Source organism: Otolemur garnettii, unplaced genomic scaffold, assembly GCF_000181295.1.
Source record: "Otolemur garnettii isolate 467f Iridium unplaced genomic scaffold, OtoGar3 scaffold00264, whole genome shotgun sequence".
Classification (NCBI taxonomy): domain Eukaryota; kingdom Metazoa; phylum Chordata; class Mammalia; order Primates; family Galagidae; genus Otolemur; species Otolemur garnettii.
In genome coordinates, this window is record NW_003852659.1 from 541,497 (window position 1) to 560,237 (window position 18,741).

Here is an 18,741-nt window from a genome sequence, read left to right on the forward strand (position 1 = left end):
CATCACAGCTCACAGCAACCTCCAACTCCTGGGCTCAAGTGAGCCTCCTGCCTCTGCCTCCCAAGTAGCTGGGACCACAGGCACCCGCCACAACGCCTGGCCATTTTTTGGTTGCAGCCATCAGTGTTGTTTGGTGGGCCTGGGCTGTATTTGAACCTGTCAGCTCAGGTGTATGTGGCTGGCACCTTAGCCACTTGAGCCACAGGTGCCGAGCCCATTATTTTCTTTTGAGACAGAGTCACTGTGTCACCCTAGGTAGAGTGGTATGGAATCACAGCTCACAGCAACCTCAAACTCTTGGGTTTAAGTGATTCTCTTGCCTAAGCCTCCCAAGTAGCTGGGACTATGGGCACCCACCACAACACCTGGCTATTTTTCTGTTGCAGTTGTCATGGTTGCTCAGCTTGCCTGGCCCGGGCTGGGTTCAAACCCACCAGCCTTGGTGTATGTGGCTGGCACTGTATGAGCTGAAATGTTAAGTATTTAAAAATAATTTTCTTTTTGTTTTGTTTTATGAGACAAAGTCTCACTCAGTTGCTCTGGGTAAAGTGCCAGGGCCTCATACCTCACGCAATCTCAAACTCCTGGGGTCAAAACATCCTCTTGCCTCAGCTTCCCCAGTAGAAGGGACTACAGCCATGTGCCACCACACCAGGCTAATTTCCCCACCCATCTCTGCTTTTTTTTTTTTTATTGATACAGAGTCTCACTATGTCACCTTTGGTAGAGTGCTATGGCGTTACAGCTCACAGCAGCCTCAAACTCTTGGGCTTAAACGAATTCTCTTGCCTTAGCCTCCCAAGTAGCTGGGACTACGGCCTGCCACAACGCCCAGCTAGTTTTTTGTTGCAGTTGTCATTGTTGTTTAGCTGGCCTAGGCTGGGTTAGAACCTGCCATTCTGGCTGTATGTGGCTGGTGCCGTAACCACTGCTTGCTTTTCTTTTTTTAAAGTAGAGATGGGGTCTCCTTCTTGCTTAAGCTCTCTCTCTGAACTCCAGAGCTCAAGCAATCTACCTGCCTTGGCCACCCAGTGTGCTGGGATTACAGGTATGAACCACCGTGCCTGGCCAAGATATATAAAATTTTTAAGAAAATATATCCCATATTTGTAAGCTGCAAGCCATTGTAATGTCTAAGACTTTTTTTGCACACACACAGCCCTGCCAGGATCAGTTTTTACCCCTTTGGGGGGAATATCTGACCCTCTCTTTGAGAAGGTATTTGAAACAGGATTTATTTGTTCTGCTTGTGTTTCCTGAGCATTTACTGTGTGCCAAGTGCTGTCCTAGGAATTGAGGGTATAGCAGGGAACAATACTTGTACCCATGGAGCTGGCAATATCTGATGGGTCTAATCAATAATGCATCCCTGGGCATGGCAAGTTTTCCATCATAGTCAATCAGGTTGGTAAGGGGCCCCTCCTCACCTCATGCCCTTACCCTCTCATAGTTCTCCCAACTCCTGCCTTCTCCTCTCAGGAAAAAAACCAGAAGCCCATACATCTGGCAGGTGCCTTCCTCGCCTTTATCTTGGGCAACCTCTACTTCTGGCTACAGCTCCTCCTCCTGTGGAGGAAGAAGAGCCTGCCCCAGCCCGGGGCCCTCTGGATCAGGCCACTCCGCCTGGGCCTCTGCAGTCTCTGTACCATACTCATCGTGGCCAGTATCTTTACTAGAGCCAGGGCATGGCTTGGAGGTGGTTCTTCTTTGGGGTTGATCTCTTGTGTGCTGGCTGTGTGTCTCTTTTGTTTTCTGGGCCTTGGTTTTGCGTGGGATTCCAGCTTTGTGGTTGAGAATGCTGATATTGGAGTCAAATTGCCTGATCTAGAATCCCATCGCCTTCACAGACCAGCTGTAGGAAACTTCCCCTAGTTCCTTTATTTATCAGCTGGAGGATAATAATAGGGCTCACCCCAGGGCTGCGAGTAGTAAATAGGGTAATACACATGAGATCTGTGCCTGGCACATAGCAGGTGACCCACAGGTACTAGGAGGTACTACGGGAATAATAGCATTTGGTCCATTTGGGGCAGCTGCTCTATGCCAGGAATGAGCTCAGGGAAAGTCTCTGGGCTGGGAGGTTCCATGGTGGGGTTAGTGGTGAGCTGTAGGAGGGACTCTTCCCGACTCCATGTCAGTGATGTCACATTATGGCCATGCTGAAAGTACTTTCTTCTTCTTTTTTTTTTTTTTTTGAGACAGAATCTCACTCTGTTACCCCAGGTAGAGTGCAGTGATGTTATATTAACCTCAAACTCTTGGGCTCAAGCAATCCTCTTGGTTAGCCTCCTGAGTAGCTGGGATTACAGGTGCCCCCACAATGCCTGGTTACTTTTTCTACTTTTAGTAGAGATGGTGGTCTCACTCTTGCTCAGACTGGTGGTGAACTCCAGATCTCAAGCAATCCACCTTCCTTGGCTTCCCAGAATCCCAGGATTATAGGCATGAGCCACTGTGCCCAGCCAACTGTTAGTATTTTCACCATGGTGCTTGGTAAATGCTACACACCAGAGCTGGCCGTTAAACTTTACCAACACACCACTAGTGGAGACTCAGTTCCAGCGATCTTCTCAGTTACCCCAGAAGCCAGGAGCTTCCCACTAGCACAGCATACCTAGGGGTCAAGTCCTTCTCTGAGCCTCAGTTTCCATATCTGTCAGGTAGATTCTTACCAGTGAGTGTGGAGTGCTTTGGGGTATGTGCTATACACTCAGCCCTGAGAGCTTTTCTCACTGTGGGGGCAATGGAAGGGACACCAAGGCTTGAGGGAAACAGCTGAGACCCCTATTATAGGCTGTATTGAGTCCATTTGTTTGGAATTTTCCCAGCAAAATGGAGATAGCATTTTGTTTCCCAGAGCAACAAACTGGATCTCTATGAAAGAGGTGGGGAAGGCTGACTCCAGCTCCAGAGAAATAGCTTATCTCTTCTGTAGGGGCCCTAGTGGTGACAAGACTCAGCCCTGCCTCTTCCAAATCTTTAAAACAGGGCCAGGCTGATGTTTTGCCTCAGGGTCTTCATTCTGTGGGGCTCCACTGTCCCCTGGCTGGGGGGAAGGCAAGGGGGCTATAAAGGGCAGCCAGCTGAGTGTGAGAAGGGCTGGAAGTCAGCAGAGATGGGTTTGAGACCTGGTGGGATTCTAACCCTGGTTTTGGCAGGAGGGGCTGCTTTGGGCCTGGGTTGGTAGGTCCAGGGACCCCACAGATGTATGCAGAGAGAAGAAAGACCAGCTTGGGGGAGGAATGGGGCTGTTGGCAGGTCTAGAACTGGGGATCTCTAAGAAGAGGGAGGCAACAGAGAGCCACAGAATGTTTATGAGCAGGGGAGGTGCAGCATTGTCCTGGGAACAAACAATTTATGTTTGGGGGAATCACACTTCTCCCTTGCTGTAAGACACACAGGGGCCAGGGTGGTGTCGGCATTATTTGCCATCTATCTTCCTCTGCTTGGCCCACAAGGAGCTTAGAACTGCTTGTGAAGGCTCGGCGCCTGTGGCTCAAGTGGCTAAGGCGCCAGCCACATACACCTAAGGTGGCGGGTTCGAATCCAGCCTGGGCCTGCCAAACAACAATGACACTGCAACCAAAAAATAGCCGGGTGTTGTGGCGGGCGCCTGTGGTCCCAGCTACTTGGGAGGCGGAAGCAGGAGACTCGCTTGAGCCCAGGAGTTGGAGGTTGCTGTGAGCTGTGAAGCTACAGCATTCTACCCAGGGGGACAGCTTGAGGTTCTGTCTCAAAAAAAAAAAAAAAGAACTGCTTGTGAAATGTCTAAACTGATCTGGGAGGGGTGGGGCAGACGAGTGTGGCCCCAAGGAGAGATTCCAGGAAACAAAGGGTTGTCTCTGTTTAGGTGGAGTCTAGTCTATGTGGGCTGCTGTGTAGAAAACTTTTAAGGCATTGGGGCGGGACAGCCAGAGAAGGGACAGGGCAGACCAGGAGAGAGATGGAAGACCAGAGGAGGGCACCAGAGATGAGTAAGGCAGGTAGGAGGAGACCTGGGGTGACCCAATGACTGAGGGGGTAAAGAGGGAGGGGGGCAAGGGCCCCGTGGGTGCATGAATAGATGGTGGAATTGCCACAGGGTGGGGACACCCAGAAAGAGGTCCAGGTCTAGGGGAAAGAGATTAGATTCTGCTTGGGAATGAGTGAGAGGGGCCTGTGGGCCACAGGCAGGGTGGTAATGTTTAGTAGAAAGTTGCAAAACAGCCTGAGCCTGGCAGGCAGGGAGGCATGTTTAGGAAAGGCTGCTGCTCGTCTGAAGCTGGTGGCAGTGGTAGCTGAATATTGACTTGGACAAGTAGAAAGGTGACTGGAGCCATCAGTGTTCCAGGGAAGGTACATGGAACATAAGAAAGTTGCTATGGAAATCAAGAATGCAGTAGTAGGCTAGGCTAGATGGCCAACACCTGTAATCCTAGCACTTGGGAGGCTGAGGCAGGTAGAGTGTCTGAGCTCATAGGTTCGAGACCAGTCTGAGCCAGAGTGAGACCACACCTCTAAAAAATAGCCGGGCGTTGTGGCAGGTGCCTGTAGTCTCAGCTACTTGGGAGGCTTAAGGCAAGAGAATTGCTTAAGCACAGGAGTTTGAGGCTGCTGTGAGCTATGACACCATGGCATTCTACCAAGGGGGACAAAATGAAACTCTGTCTCAAAAAAAAAAAAAAAAAAGAATGCAGTAGTAATGGGAGGTGCATGTAAAGGACAGGGTTTGGGAAGCATTGGTGACGAAGGCTAGACTCAGATTGAGAGGATGTATGTAGGAAGATGAGAGCTAAGACTGGTGGCCAGCCAGCAGTAGAGGAGAGGACACCCGGGGATAGCCTCAGCCCAGCCTAAGGCCACATAGCAGCCAAGATGGGTTCCTGGGTCCTTCATGGTAGCCATGTGGTCCTTGACACCAGTGTGAAGTGATCATCCTCCATTCCCAGCAGCTACGTTCCGCCTCTGCTGTCTGTGAGTGGGCCACCGCCATGCTGCTGTTCACACTCTTTGGACTCTTCTCGGTTGACTTCTCTGGCCTGGACAGCTGTACCCTGAGTCTTCAGCCAGGGTCCAGCCTCAGCCCCTCGCCAGTTTCCCTTGGCTCTCTGCCTGTCTAGCTGTCTCAGACACCCTGACTGGGGCCTCATGTTGCCAGTGAAGGAAGAAGACAGGACTGATCTGTTATCCCCATAACAGATGAACAGTGAACCACTGGGGGGGGGGGTCTTTGAATGGCCATGAGCAGGGGGCACTGACTGTTCCTGTCATGGAGCCCAGGACATGGGAAGGACATGTATGCAGGCCTGGAGAGCCTTTGAACAGCTGGTGGCAGCCAGAACCTCTGTGCCAGCCTGTCCCCATCATCTAGCCTTACCCTGGTGATGAGGATACCCAGGAAACAAGAGGCCATGGTCAGTGAGTATCCCTGATCAAGGCTATTTTATTATCTTTTTTTTTTTTTTTGCCGCCGGTGGAATCAGAGACACGGACGCAGGCAGGGTCACGCGAAACCAGAATTCCTTCCGGAGAGCAAATCCGTACAGAAGGGGGAGGACCAGGGAGGAGGGGCCTGGGAAGGGGGATTGGGGATGACACAGGGACAGAGGGCCCTGTCCGGATCTGCTAAGCCACCCCAACCACTCCCGTCCCTCCCCCACCCCACCCCGCAGAGATTGATCAATAAATAAAATAATAAATTAATCAATAAATAAAATAGAAACGGCTCCCCTGCCCCTATTCCCCTCAGAATCACCCCTGTTGGGCATGGCCCTTAGAGCCCCATCCCTGCAGGGCAAGGCCAGTTTTTGTGTCCTCCCTCCCTCCCAACATGTTCCTTAGGCCTTATTTACAGATTCACAGTTGGGGGCAGGGAAAGGAGGTGGAAGGGATTCCCCTCCTTCCCCAGCCCCCTGGGGTCAGGGCAAAGGGGTCCCATTGGTGGCCAGGAGCTTCTTGTCCTTGGGAGGTCCTCGGCGGGGAGAGCCACTCAACTCTGGGTCAGGGCGGCCAGGTGGGGGCTGCAGGCTCCGGGGTGGGGTACCAGCAGGCCGGGTCTGGACCCCATTCTTCTCATCTGTGACAGAGGGAGAGGTTTTATGGTTGCTCTGTGGCAGAAGTTCCTGCCATCAGGAAACAGGCTGGCATCCCCTTAAGGGTTTGTCTCAGTGACCCCAAGGTCCCAGCTACATGTCTGGTGAAGCTTAAATCCCCTATCACGATGGCTGGAAGCCTCCAGAAGCTGTTGCTAGGTGGACACATATCTTGGTAATAAGGCCTGGTATCCCTATAATGGAGGCCAGACTGTAAGCCCCCTGCAACTCTCATGGCTTTGGAAAAGGAGTCAAGTGGGCCAGCCCAGCTTCGGGGGAGTCTCAGATATACTGACTGCTGTTTGTTAGGACAGCCTACCAGGCAGCTTGCAGGTCATGGATGGTGGGGGAGGCTCTCCCTGCTTCCTGATGACCTGGGGTTTTTATTATTTTTTTTGAGACAGTCTCATTTTGTCACCCTTGGTAGAGTGCCATAGCCTCATAGCTCACAGTAACCTCAAAATCTTGGGCGTAAGTGATTTTCTTGCTTTGGCCTCCTGGGTAGCTGGGACTACAGGCACCCACTACAATGCCATGCTATTTTTTAGAGACAAGGTCTTCCTTTGGCGCAGGCTGGTCTTGAACCAGAGTTCAGGCAATCCACCCACCTTGGCCTCTCAAGTGCTGGGTTTATAGGTGTGAGCCACAGCACCTGGACTCCCTGGGTTTTTTTTTTTTTTTTCTTTTGAGGCAGAGTCTCTCCCTTTGTCACCCTGGGTAGAGTGCCATGGCATCACAGCTCACAGCAACCTCAAACTCTGGGGCTCAAACGCACCCAAATGCCAAGCATCTATGAGTATGTCTCCTCTCAGGGCAGAGGAGTCCTGTGCTGTGATCAAGGTTAAGGGCCTTAAGCGGGGGAGATTATCTTGAATTATCTGGGAAGGTCCAACTTAGTCACACAAGTCCTTAAAAGAACCTTCCCCAGCTAAGCTCATGCAGCCCTCCTGACACTTTGGTTATGGCCCAGCAATAAATAATAAATTTGTGCTGTTTTAGCTACTGAGCTTGTGGTCATTTGTTATTGGCATCCATAGCAAGCTAATAGAGGGGCAAAATCTACCTTCTCAGCTGAGAACCACACCTCCAGAATAGATGCTTAACCTTGGGACTCAAGAGTTTTCTGGTGACAAGGCCACCCTGGTTCCTGCCCTCACTGCTGTGTCCTGCCTTCTTGCTCCCTTCCACAGGGGAGCTAGTTGAGGCAACTGGAAAGGAATAGTGAGCCCTGCAAGGCTGATGCCATCCAACTCCCTCTGAGCAGATGACTGTCTCCCAGAGCTTTGGTGTGCTCAACCACCTGCCACGGGGCTACCACTCTCACTTACTGTGTCCTGTGAGACCTCAATCCTTGGAGAGGGGTGACCGTGTCTCAGAAATGAGGGTAAGAGTACTCTTCACTCAGGCATTCTGGTTAACTCTGGATGTGAGGGCTTTCTGCTAAGGTCTGAATGTTGTGGGCCCAAATTCCTATGTCGAAATCCTGACTCAAGGTGATGGCATGAGGTCAGGCTTTTGGGAGGTGAATAGGTGATGAAAGTAGAGCCCTCATAAGTGAGATTAGTGCCCCAGAGAGCTGCCTGGGCCCTTATGCCATATGAGGACACAGAGAGATGGCAGGTGCCACCTGTGAAGAAGAAAGCAGCCCTCGCCAGACACCGAATCTGCCCTGGAGGTCACTTTCCAGGTTCTCAGGCTCCAGCCTTGGAGAACTTACTGGCAATACTGCAGGGAAGTCCTCAACAAGACAATGGCAGAAGAGCCCAAATGGCCTCCTCTGCAAACCAAACTCCCGGAGCATATGGTCACACTGGTCACCTCTCCCCCACCCCTGCCACCCACCTGCCAGAGCCTGCACGGAGGGCTGGTCATGAGTACTCAGCAGCTGTGCCTGGATCGTCTCCACCACTCTCTTGAACCGACGGCTGGGACCTGGAGTGACCAGCAGGCAGAGAAATGAGCTGATTGAGGGTTGGGGATTCTCCAGCCTACAGAATGCACCCTCTCCACCAAGCAAATGACTCTTCTCTCCTTTGCATCTCAATCCTTTGCATCTCCTTTTCCCTGCTCTGCTGGGCTAGCATAGATTCAAAATTTGCATATGGATCTCTGGGTTGCTAGTTAAGGACCACAGTCAAACTCAGATACCTTCAACTTAACAACAGTCTATTAAATAGCTGTCATTAGTTTCTAGTTGAGGCCTTAAAGGGCCAGAAATGTAAGAAAACAAATGCCAAAAAAGGTCTTAAAATTAAGAAAGGTCTGCATGGGCGGTGCTTATGGCTAAAAGGAGTAGGGTGCTGGCCCCATATACCGGAGGTGGTGGGTTCAAACCTGGCCCTGGCCAAAAAATAAAAAAAGAAAAGTCTGCATATTAGTCGGTGTTTTTTTTTTTTTTTTTTTGAGACAGAGTCTTACTATGTCATCCTTAGCAGTGTGCCATGCTGTTACAGATCACAGCAACCTCAAACTCTTGGGCTTAAGCAATTCTCTTGCCTCAGCCTTCCAAGTAGTACATACTAGTCTTTAAAAAGGAGAAGTGAAAAATAACAGAGCCATAGTTGGTTTCAGTGATAGAACAGCCCACCATCACATAGCAGCCTAGTTTAGAAATCGTTGGAGCAAACTCATCTCTTGACAGTGACATACTAAAATTAGTGACAAAGATAGCAGAGTTATCCCTCATTACCCTAAACTCTCCCTATCAGGACTCAGGCACCAAGCAGAAGTAGAAGCAAGTTATTGCTGTGGTTTTTATCCCTTGTGCCAACTTTTGACTGGTTGTGGCTGCCTGGGGTCTAAGCTGCAATAGGGCTGGCAGGAAGAAGTTAGTAATGTCTGCAGCACCCAGCTGTGTCTTTGACCTTTTGATCTATGATCTTAAAGAAGTAGGAGTTCTGCTTTCCCCTGTGAGGTGAGGAGGTCTGGGTTCAGCCTCAGCTCTACCATAGGTTATCATGTGACTCTAGTTAGTCTATCTCTCTAAGATTCACTTTTCTCCTTTGTAAAACTGGTAACTAACTATAACACCTCAGAGGGTGCTTGACAGCATCAATGAAATAATGCCTTCATTATTTACACTGTAAACACCCATCACATGTCAGTGGAGAAGGATGGGGATCTGTGTCAGCAGGAGGCCTACGGAAAGTCAGCACCAGTTACCAATTGAGTGTTATATCCACCTCCCTTTTGCTGCACTCCCAGGTATTCTCCTATCACAGCCATTGTAAATGTCCCAAACCCTTAGCTGAGGCTAGTCTAGTCAAGAACTCACCAGAGATGAGAGTAAAAGTGACAGAATAGATGCCACCACCCCCACTGCCATCCCTTCGTGGGGAGGGCTCTGGGCCCTCAGAGGAGCTGATGTCCACCTGGAAGCGGACGGGCTTCTGGAAGACGGAGGGGCCACCGCTGGCCTTGTATTCAGCCCTGAAGCTGGTCTGTGACAGCACACTGTGACTCAGGCTGGGGATCTGAGACAAGTGGGAACACAAGGATGGGGTGAGTCTAGGAAATGGATAACCAACCCCTCAACAGCTCTGGTCAAGGAACTACTAATCCCATCAGGCATGGCAGGAAAGAGTAACAGAAAAGGCAGTAGGACATCCCACTGCCTTTTGGGACTTGTAGTTTCCCCCCCCATTCTACTATAAATGGAGTAGCAGAGGAATGGTGAACAACTGACTCCCAAATTCACAAGGACTCTTACATAAAGGTGACAGCCCCAAGCTCCAAGACTATGTGAAACACATTTCACCCTCCCTCTACAAATACTGTCCAAAAGCTGTCTCAGAATCTGTAAGGCCTATCAGCCCCTAGAGCAAAGAACCCCAGTACTGTCAATGGGAAGCCCTAAAGTCTGCTGGGAAAAGCAATTTGGCTGATCTCAAGCCTGGTGGTAGGTGAATGGTGACTCACCAATCCTCAGGGGTGCTAATATCTGAGAAACTGCAACTCGGGATTCTATCTCACCACTTCCAGGCTCTGGGCGCAATTAATCTTTCCTGCCTCTCTGCCCCACACTGACCAAGCTCAACTATCTTCTCCCTGGAAAACCACCAGTCTGTGAGCCCCAGAGGAAGTCAGGCCAGCCTGAAGGGAGCAAAGCCCAGATGCTGTCAGGTGTGTCGCTCCCTGGGGTGGGAAGCACACCAGGGACCCAGGCCCCTCACCGACAGGAAGGCATGGACAATGTCTGCTTTGATGCTGCTGAGAGGTTTGTCCTTTAACACGAGGAATATTTGTTCTTCTTTGTCCAAGGAGATGAAGTTCCCAAACCAGGAGCGTTTTGCCAGCCTGGGAGGGCAGGGATGGTTGAGGCAAAGTCATGAGGGGCCAATTAATCAATCCCTGTTCATCCCCACTCTTTCGTTCCCTGCTAGACTCACTCCGGAGAGGACTCTGGCGTCAAACTGGACATCTCCTCGGCGGTGGGGACTGGGTGGAGGGAGGGGAGAGAACGCAGACAGCATTTGCCTTTCATCCTAGTGACCAGCCCCCAGGCCTACAGTCGCCTCCTCCCAGGGGCCCACCCATGGGGCAGGGCTCAAAAGTCGTGGGAAAATGGGGAGGTGATCTACAGCAAGAAGGGGTGTGTCCCTCAAATGATTTGCTCCTTCAGGGAGAGCCCACTACCTCCGCTCCACCCCCCGCGGAAGGTCCCTGGGAAATTTAGGGTGTGAGAATTCGGGTCCCAGTCCGGGACCTTCCTGAGGGTCAGATTTTCTGCCACCACACATTAGAATGCACCCTGCCCTCGGCCTCTGCACTCTCATACCCTGCATCTTGCGCCGGTGAAAGCGCGGGGAGCCCAGGAAGCTGTTGCGGATGGAGTTGAGACGACTCCTCCAGGCTGCTCCTCCAACGCCACCACCTGGGCTGGGAGGCGGTGTTGTCCCTGGAGTCCCAGTAGGGCTGGCCCGGGGCGTGTGCAGGGGTGAGTGCAAGGGGGTCCCGCCAGAGGAGCGCGGGGAGCCTGGAGGGCCAGGCAGGGGTGTGGAGCGGGCACTGGGGGGCGGGGGCTGCTCCCCGGCGCCGCCACCTCTGGGACCCCGAGAAGGCAGCGTCTGCGTTTTGGAAGTCGGGGAGCCTCCTCCTCGGGCCTCATCTCTAGCCCCAGGCTCTGGTGAGAAGGAAAAGACCGGACTCTGCAACGGAACAGAGACTGGTGAGAAGGTGGGCTGCAGAGGTTCTCGGGGCCCCACACACCCCCCCGCAAAGAGGCTGGTCCCTATCAAAATTAGGGTCATCACCCTGGCCGGAACACAAGAGACTAGTACAGAGTAGGTGCTCAATTAACTTTTTTTTTTTTTTTTTTTTTTTTTTGAGACAGAGCCTCAAGCTGTCCTCCTGGGTAGAGTGCCATGGCATAGCTCACAGCAACCTCCAACTCCTGGGCTCAAGTGAGTCTCCTGCCTCCGCCTCCCAAGTTGCTGGGACCACAGGTGCCCACCACAACACCTGGCTATTTTTTTTTGGTTGCAGCCATCATTGTTGTTTGGTGGGCCCACACTGGGTTTGAACCCGCCACCTTAGGTGTATGTGGCTGGCGCCTTAGCCACTTAAGCCACAGGTGCCGAGCCAATTAATTCATTTTGTTAAATGAATAAATGAACCCTTCACTCTCATTGAAAACCCAATCATAAGGAGCTAAACATGTCCAATGGTCCAAAATACTAATAAGGCCCTGGATTTTTGGCTTTCCAGGCAGGAGGCAAAATCTCAAGGCTGCATGAGAATTGTAGTCCCTGCTGCTCAGTCTTTGCTTCAGTGTCTCTATTTCTTTCCCCCTTCTTTTATTCCTATCTTTTTTTTTTTTTTTAAAGATAGAGTCTCACTCTGTTGCGCCAGGCTAGAGTGCCATGGTGTCATGGTTTACAGTAACCTCAAACTCCAGGCCTCAAGCAGTCTTCTTGCCTCAGCCTCATGATTATCTGGGATAATAGGTTCCAGCTACAACACCCTAGCTACGTGTTCTATTTTTAGGAAAGACAAGGTCTCACTCTTGCTCAGGCTGGGCTGGAACTCTTAAGCTCAAGCAATTCACCTGCCTTGGCTTCCCAGAGTGCTGGGATTACAGATGCCTTTCTGCCTTCTTAATTCCACTGGGGACTTGGCCTTACCCTTGGGCTGCTCAGAGGACTGGAGGACAGACCGGTAGAAGCTCCACTGACACTACGGGATCTGTTTCCAGGATAGATTAAAAAAAAAAAAAATCAGTTGGCAGTTTCAAAAGGCTCTGATGTCCTCTCACTTCCACAGTCCTTCCAGATGAGGAAATGAGGCCCAGAAAGGGAAGTGACTTGTCTCAAGCACATAGTACACTTGAGGTTGAGTTGGTTCTGGGATCCTGAACTCCCTCTACACCTGGGGCCTGTCAGTCTCCCTGGAAAGGACAGGGATTCCCACCTCTGGCTGTGCTGGGCCATCTCCAAGGCCCGTCGGGTGGGTACGGGGGAGCCACCACCCCCGGCATCCGTGATGCTCAGGACTTCCATGGACTTCCGTTCTGGCCGCCGCTTCCCGTGACGGCTCAGCATGGGGGAATCCACACGCTTCCGGGGTGGGTCTGAGGGACAAGAGTTTCGACCCCATCCATAGATGGACTCACTCAGATGCACACCCACTTTACACAATTGCCTTGGAAACTGCACACATGGGAAACTGAGCATGAGATGTTCTGATAAACATTAGGGAGGATGGCCAATTGGTCTGAACCACTACCCTGCAGCTCCTTCCTCTCTCAAGAACCCTAGTGTTCCCAGACCATCCCCTGGGGACCCAGCTGTCTGGCCCCCAAGCCCTGCCTTCTCACCAACATCATTCCGGGGAGGTAGGTCCTGGTCCTCACAGCTGGGATATCGCTCCTTCCGATCCAAAAGCAGATAATATATCATCTTTTCTTGGTTCTCCCTAAGATGTGGGGTGGGGAGGTGGAAGGGGGTAGGAGAAGGCTGAAGTCAGAATCAGTGCCCAGAGGGGGCCTCACCTGCTCTCAGTGACCCATGGCTCTCTGGGGCTCAGTTCTGTCCAGTATTTCTGTCCACAGTTCCATTTTTCTAGGTCTCAAAATGACTGGTTTCCTTTAGCTCACAGTACATTAGTCTTATTTTACTCAATAACAATACATAATACCTAACATTCAGGCACTTATCATTTGTGAGTACTACCTAAGGGTCTAAGTCTGTCTCAGCATCTATTACTATGTTCTCAGCACGTTCCTCTGCTTTCTACCCGCTGGTCTCCTTATTCAGCCTCACTAGGCGGCCAGGATGCCTCACCTAGGGCTGTCCAGGTTGGTGAGGTCCTGGCTGCCCCCATCCCCGCAAGTGGTGTGTGAGGAGCTGCAGTAGCTCATCCCACATGGGTGCATGTGTGTAGGGTCTTGGGGTCTTACTCCTCACTGCGCAGCTCGCGGTGGAGCCGCTCACGGTCCCTGAAGCAACCCAGTGACGCCATGCTCTCTAGGACGTCAGGGTCCAGTTCGCCATTGGATGGCAGGCTCCGCATGGCTACCCGGCGGCCAGGGGCTGGCTCCAGGCATGGGTCCGGCTCGTGTTTCCCGCCTCTAGGGAGGAGGAGAAAGGTCATTGGGAATAGGCAACTGAGATCCAGCCTTCTCCATGCTATAGTCAAGGGTCCTGGTCCCCAGCACCTCCTCCCTCGGACCCAGGGGTCCTGGACTCCTAGCCTAATCCCCTCCTCATTCTGACCCTCAGGCTCCTTCACCAGCTGCGTCCTCCTCCCCCAGGACTCAGAAGTCCAAACCGCCAGTCCTTCATCATTCCGGAGCCCTAGAACCCCACCCCCAGCCTCCTATTCTGCTTTGGCCTCCACCCCTACCTTCCCTAGGAACCCAAGTGTCCAGTGACCCCTACTCACAGGTACCAAGGATGTTTCTGAATTTGCTCCAGCTGTGAGGGAGTGGGTCATAGAGAAGCAGAAGTAAGGTAGCATGCAGATGTAGGCACATAACGAAAGATGACTAGAGTGGCTTTGGGGGTCCCTAACCATGCTCTACCCCTGTACAGTACGACACATCTCGTCTCCATCTAGTGGCGACTGAGAGCATCGCCCTGAGCACTCTTGGTCTCCACCAGGCTGTACAAATTTTCCGCATGCCCAGTACCATCCTGCCGCCCCACCCTGGCGCCTCCGAAGGGGCGGTCTGCAAACACACCCTTCCGCTGACTGGGGCTCCTAAGTACACTGTTGCATATCCTGGTAGAGAGCAGGAGGTACCTATTTCCCCCAAAATAAGACACTATTTTATATTTATTTTTTCTCAAGAAGACATACTAGGGCTTATTTTCAGGGGATGTCTCCTCCACGCCGAAATGCATGGCGTGGCTAGGCAGCGTATCTGCATAGGTCTTATTATTGGGGTAGGGCTTATATTTAACAAAGGCCTAGAAATCCTGCTAGGGCTTATTTTGGGGGTAGGTCTTATTTTTGGGAGAAATAAGGACCTTGGGCTGAGGCTAAGCTGGAGACCCCAGCACCCCAGGGGCTGAGGAGCAGATCCTAGAAACCCACCCCCATGACTCCCTTAGGGATTCTGTCATCTACTTTCCCTCCATCAGTCCCCCCCAACTCACACTGAGCCTTTTTTCGGGCTCCACCTCTATCATGCCCCGCAGGAGGCTCTGGCAGTCAGGAGGGATGAAGTGGGGCATGTGAAAGACACCCCGCTTCACTTTCTCCAGCAGCTGGCGCAGGTTGTCATCATCAAAGGGCAGAGCCCCCTGGGCAAGAGATAACCGGGACCCTCACACGGAGGCCTGCGGGCATTTACACAGGACAGGAGGCAGGGAAACTGAGGCAGAGAGGGGCTGGGCAGTCTGCCCAAGACTCCTAAGTGGCAGAGCAGGGATTTGGCAAGGGGTAGTCTGGTGCCTGTGCTCAGGCGGCTAGGGTTGCAGTGGAGGCCGGTCCTTGAAAACAGGTTTCTCCCCAGACCAATTTTGGGAGGAGTGACCATTTGTTCATTCAACAAAAGGTGAGCATCTGTTATCGCTCAGGGATCCAGCAGTGAACAGAACAAGCCTTGGTCAGGTGCAGCTCACACCACAGATCTGGAGACAGCAGGTGAGCAAGCAAACAGTTAGCTGTGTAACGACTGAGTGACTGAGCGAGGCTTCTCCCGCAGGCACCTCTGGAGCAGAGACCTGAATGGGGCCTAAACTCTCAATCCAATGCCTGGTGTCCCCATGAGAAGGCGAAAGGACTACAGAGACATAGGGGAGAAAGCTGTGTGACAGCAGACGCAGACACTGGAGCAAAGCAGCTCTAGCTCAAGGAACGCCACAAAGGATGGGGCATCAGAAGCTAGGAAGAAGCAAGGAGGGAGCATGGCCCTGCTGACACCTTGATTTTGGACTTCTGACTCAGAAGTTAGAGAGAATACGTTTTACCCTCTGGCTACAACATTGTTAACCAACTATGCTTAACCTTTTTATGTATTTCTGCTTAAAGACACCTTTAATATGTACTATTTCATGGACTTTTGAACTCAGCACTGTAAGAAGCTGATTTAACAGTGGCCATTTGTCCACAGGCCCACACCAGCCTCCTATGCTAGGAACTAGACAGCTCTTCAGAAGTGCTATGATCAGGGGCTGCTTCAAACAGTGAAATCACCAACAAAAAGCGCCAGAAAAATGTGAAAAAGATAATTCTTCACAGGATGAAAGCCTAACAGAGAAGCCAGGGGTCTCTATGACCTCAGCTGGGAACCAGAGGCTCAGGCAGAGACTTCAATCTTCTCTGCCCAGTGTAGGTCTGTGATGACTATGAGAGCATCCAAGTACTGGGCACCCAAAATACATGTCATCAAGTAGGTGAATTCACAAATATGGAATCTGCAAATACCGAGGACTTGTAATAAAAATAAAATACTACTACTACTGATTTTGGAGCACTGTTCCAAGGGCTTAACATGCAACATTTAATTTAAACTCTCACACTTGTAGGTACTGTAATTATTCCCATTGCACAGTGAGGAAACTGAGGGCAAGTGACTTGCTTATCCAAAGTAAGGGAGCTGGCTCGGCGCCTGTGGCTCAAGCAGCTAAGGCGCCAGCCACATACACCTAAGGTGGCGGGTTCGAATCCCCAGTCCGGGCCCGCCAAACAACAATGATGGCTGCAACCAAAAAATGGCCAGGCGTTGTGGCGGGGGCCTGTAGTCCCAGCTACTTGGGAGGCTGAGGCAGGAGACTCGCCTGAGCCCAGGAGTTGGAGGTTACTGTGAGCATGATGCCATGGCACTCTACCCAGGGGGATAGCTTGAGGCTCCGTCTCAAAAAAAAAACAAAGTAAGGGAGCTGAAAGGTGAATTCCACTGGATGGGCCCCAGAATTGAGCTTAGAAGGGCTAAGGTTTGGAATGTTCTTAGCCGGCTTCCCAAGTACCTTGGCTGCCTTCCCCATTGGGCTGTGAGCTCCAGGAGGACAGTCCTGGGTCAGCCTTAGTCCCCTTTAGTGGCTGTCATATAGTCTAGTAGTTAAGAGAATAAGGACCAATCCCACTCCCTGCGTCTTATCAGCTGTGGGCCAGTCACTTCCTCTCTCTAGGACTGCTGAGAGAGTTACATGAGATAACGTTCTCAGAACAGTTCATGACAGAATGATTTGCTTATTTATTCATGCTGAGTGTATGTTCTAGGGCTTACAGTGCATCAGCCCTAGGCTTGCAAAGGTGAGCTGACAAAATGAAATAAAACAAAATCCCAACCTCAAGGAGCTTATAATATAGAAAGGAAGAGAGACACCATTCAAGGGACTATGCAACAAAATGCACACTGCCAACTCTGATGGTTGCCAGGAAGAAAAGAGCTGACCACAGGGGAGTGAAGGTGTCTGATCTCATGGGGCAGGCAGGAGAGAGCCAGAGGAAGCTTCCTGGTGGGAGCTTCCTATAATAGGGCTAGTGGGGGTGGGAGAGTGTTCCAGGCAGAAAAGCAGGTGCCAAGACCCCATGGCAGGAGCTTGGCTGACACTAGTCATTACAATATGGCAACACCCTAAAACCAGTTGCTAAACAACCACAGTGCCAAGCCCTCCAGGTACTCTTGGATGCCTCGTGCGTTTCTGGGGGCCCTGCCTCAACCAATCAGCAGCTCTGCAGGTGAAAGTTTAGCCTAGCACACAGAGGGTGCTCTGGAGCCTTGGTCTGTCTGTTAATGTGGTCCCTTTTCTAATAGCAGTTAAATATTTGGGAGATGATCCCTGAGGTTAGGATGGGATGTATGGTTCTGTGCACCCACCATGCAGGATTGTTCTAGAAATGGAGCAGGAGAGTGACTTACCACAAGCAGAGCAAAGAGGATCACTCCACAGCTCCACATGTCTGCCCGGCGGCCATCATACTTTTCCCCCTGGCAGGGAGGATAGTTGTGATTCCATCGCTCCTCACTGATGCATTCACCCCCTTCCTGCCCTTTACTCACCTTAATCACCTCTGGACATGCATAATGGGGGGACCTGAGAGAGAGAGAGAGGTGATATGAGCCTCCAGCAAGCCTTTAACCTGCTCCCTAAACATTCAGGAGATATAGACCCCACTCACCCGCAGCTGGTCTCTAGGAGGCTGTCTCCCACCTGCAAGGATGCCATGCCAAAGTCTGCGATGCGGATGTTGTTCTTCTCATCCAAAAGCAGGTTCTCAGGCTTTAGGTCTCTGTGGCTGAGACAGGCCAGTGGAGGTCAGGACTCTGTCTTCCTCCCAGGAGCCCAGACCCCATGCACAATCTCTCACTTCTGGAAAATTTTTATTTGGGGAGTGGTGATGGACTGTTATTACATTAGTTTTATTTATTTATTTTTTGAGACACTCTGACTCTGTCACCCTGGGTAGAGTGCTGTGGTACCATAGCTCACAGCATTCTCAAACTTTTGGACTCAAGTGATCCTCTTGCCCCCAGCCTCTAGAGTAGCTAGGACTACAGGTACCTGCTATGACGTGTGCCTAGTTTTTCTACTTTTAGTAGAGACAGGGGTCTCCATCTTGCTCAGGCTGGTCTCAATCTCATGAGCTCAAGCAATCTACCCACCTTGGCCTCCCAGAATGCTAGGATTACAGGTGTGAGCCACTGCACCCAGCCTTTTTATATTCTTTTGAGACAACTGAGTCTCACTCAGTCGCCCTGGGTACAGTGTGCTGGTGTCATAGGTCACAGTGACTTAAACTCCTGGGCTTAGGTGATCCTCTTGACTCAGCCTCATGAGTAGATGGGACTATAGGCACTAGTTTTTCTATTGTTAGTAGAGACAGGGTCTCTCTCTTGCTCAGGCTGGTCTTAAATTCTTGAGCTCAAGAAATCCACCTGCCTTGGACCTCCCAGAGTGCTGGGATTACAGGTGTGAGCCACCATACCCAGCTGGGGTCTACTTTTTTTTTTTTGAGACAGAATCTCACTATGTCGCCCTTTGTAAAGTGTTGTGGCATCACCGCTCACAGCAACCTCAAAATCTTTGGCTTAAGTGATTCTCTTGCCTCAGCCTCCCAAGTAGCTAGAATTACAGGAGCCCACCACAATGCCTGGCTATTTTTTGGTTGTAGTTGTCATTATTGTTTTGTTTTTTTTTTTGAGACAGTGCCTCAAGCTGTCCCCCTGGGCAGAGTGCCGTGGCATTACAGCTCACAGCAACCTCCAACTCCTGGGCTCAAG

General features: G+C 51.3%; 2 protein-coding genes across 2 annotated transcripts in view; one reads left to right on the plus strand and one right to left on the minus strand.

Annotated features, from left to right (window-relative positions):
• Positions 1–5,134, plus strand: part of TMEM150B (transmembrane protein 150B) — an 8,981-nt gene extending 3,847 nt beyond the window's left edge. The window contains exons 7-8 of the mRNA XM_003802908.3: positions 1,480–1,663; positions 4,909–5,134. Of these exons, the coding sequence (XP_003802956.1) occupies positions 1,480–1,663; positions 4,909–5,099 (375 nt within the window). The 3' untranslated portion in view covers positions 5,100–5,134. The remainder of the gene's footprint in view (positions 1–1,479; positions 1,664–4,908) is intronic.
• A 296-nt stretch (positions 5,135–5,430) lies between these two features.
• The window catches only part of BRSK1 (BR serine/threonine kinase 1), a 22,209-nt gene continuing 8,898 nt past the window's right edge, over positions 5,431–18,741 (minus strand). The window contains exons 5-19 of the mRNA XM_003802909.2: positions 17,640–17,756; positions 17,521–17,554; positions 17,380–17,448; positions 14,669–14,815; positions 13,953–13,984; positions 13,468–13,638; positions 12,886–12,983; positions 12,480–12,639; positions 12,194–12,254; positions 10,849–11,218; positions 10,460–10,508; positions 10,244–10,367; positions 9,346–9,544; positions 7,914–8,003; positions 5,431–6,055 (exon numbers count right to left, since the gene is read on the minus strand). Of these exons, the coding sequence (XP_003802957.1) occupies positions 5,898–6,055; positions 7,914–8,003; positions 9,346–9,544; positions 10,244–10,367; positions 10,460–10,508; positions 10,849–11,218; positions 12,194–12,254; positions 12,480–12,639; positions 12,886–12,983; positions 13,468–13,638; positions 13,953–13,984; positions 14,669–14,815; positions 17,380–17,448; positions 17,521–17,554; positions 17,640–17,756 (1,879 nt within the window). The 3' untranslated portion in view covers positions 5,431–5,897. The remainder of the gene's footprint in view (positions 6,056–7,913; positions 8,004–9,345; positions 9,545–10,243; positions 10,368–10,459; positions 10,509–10,848; positions 11,219–12,193; positions 12,255–12,479; positions 12,640–12,885; positions 12,984–13,467; positions 13,639–13,952; positions 13,985–14,668; positions 14,816–17,379; positions 17,449–17,520; positions 17,555–17,639; positions 17,757–18,741) is intronic.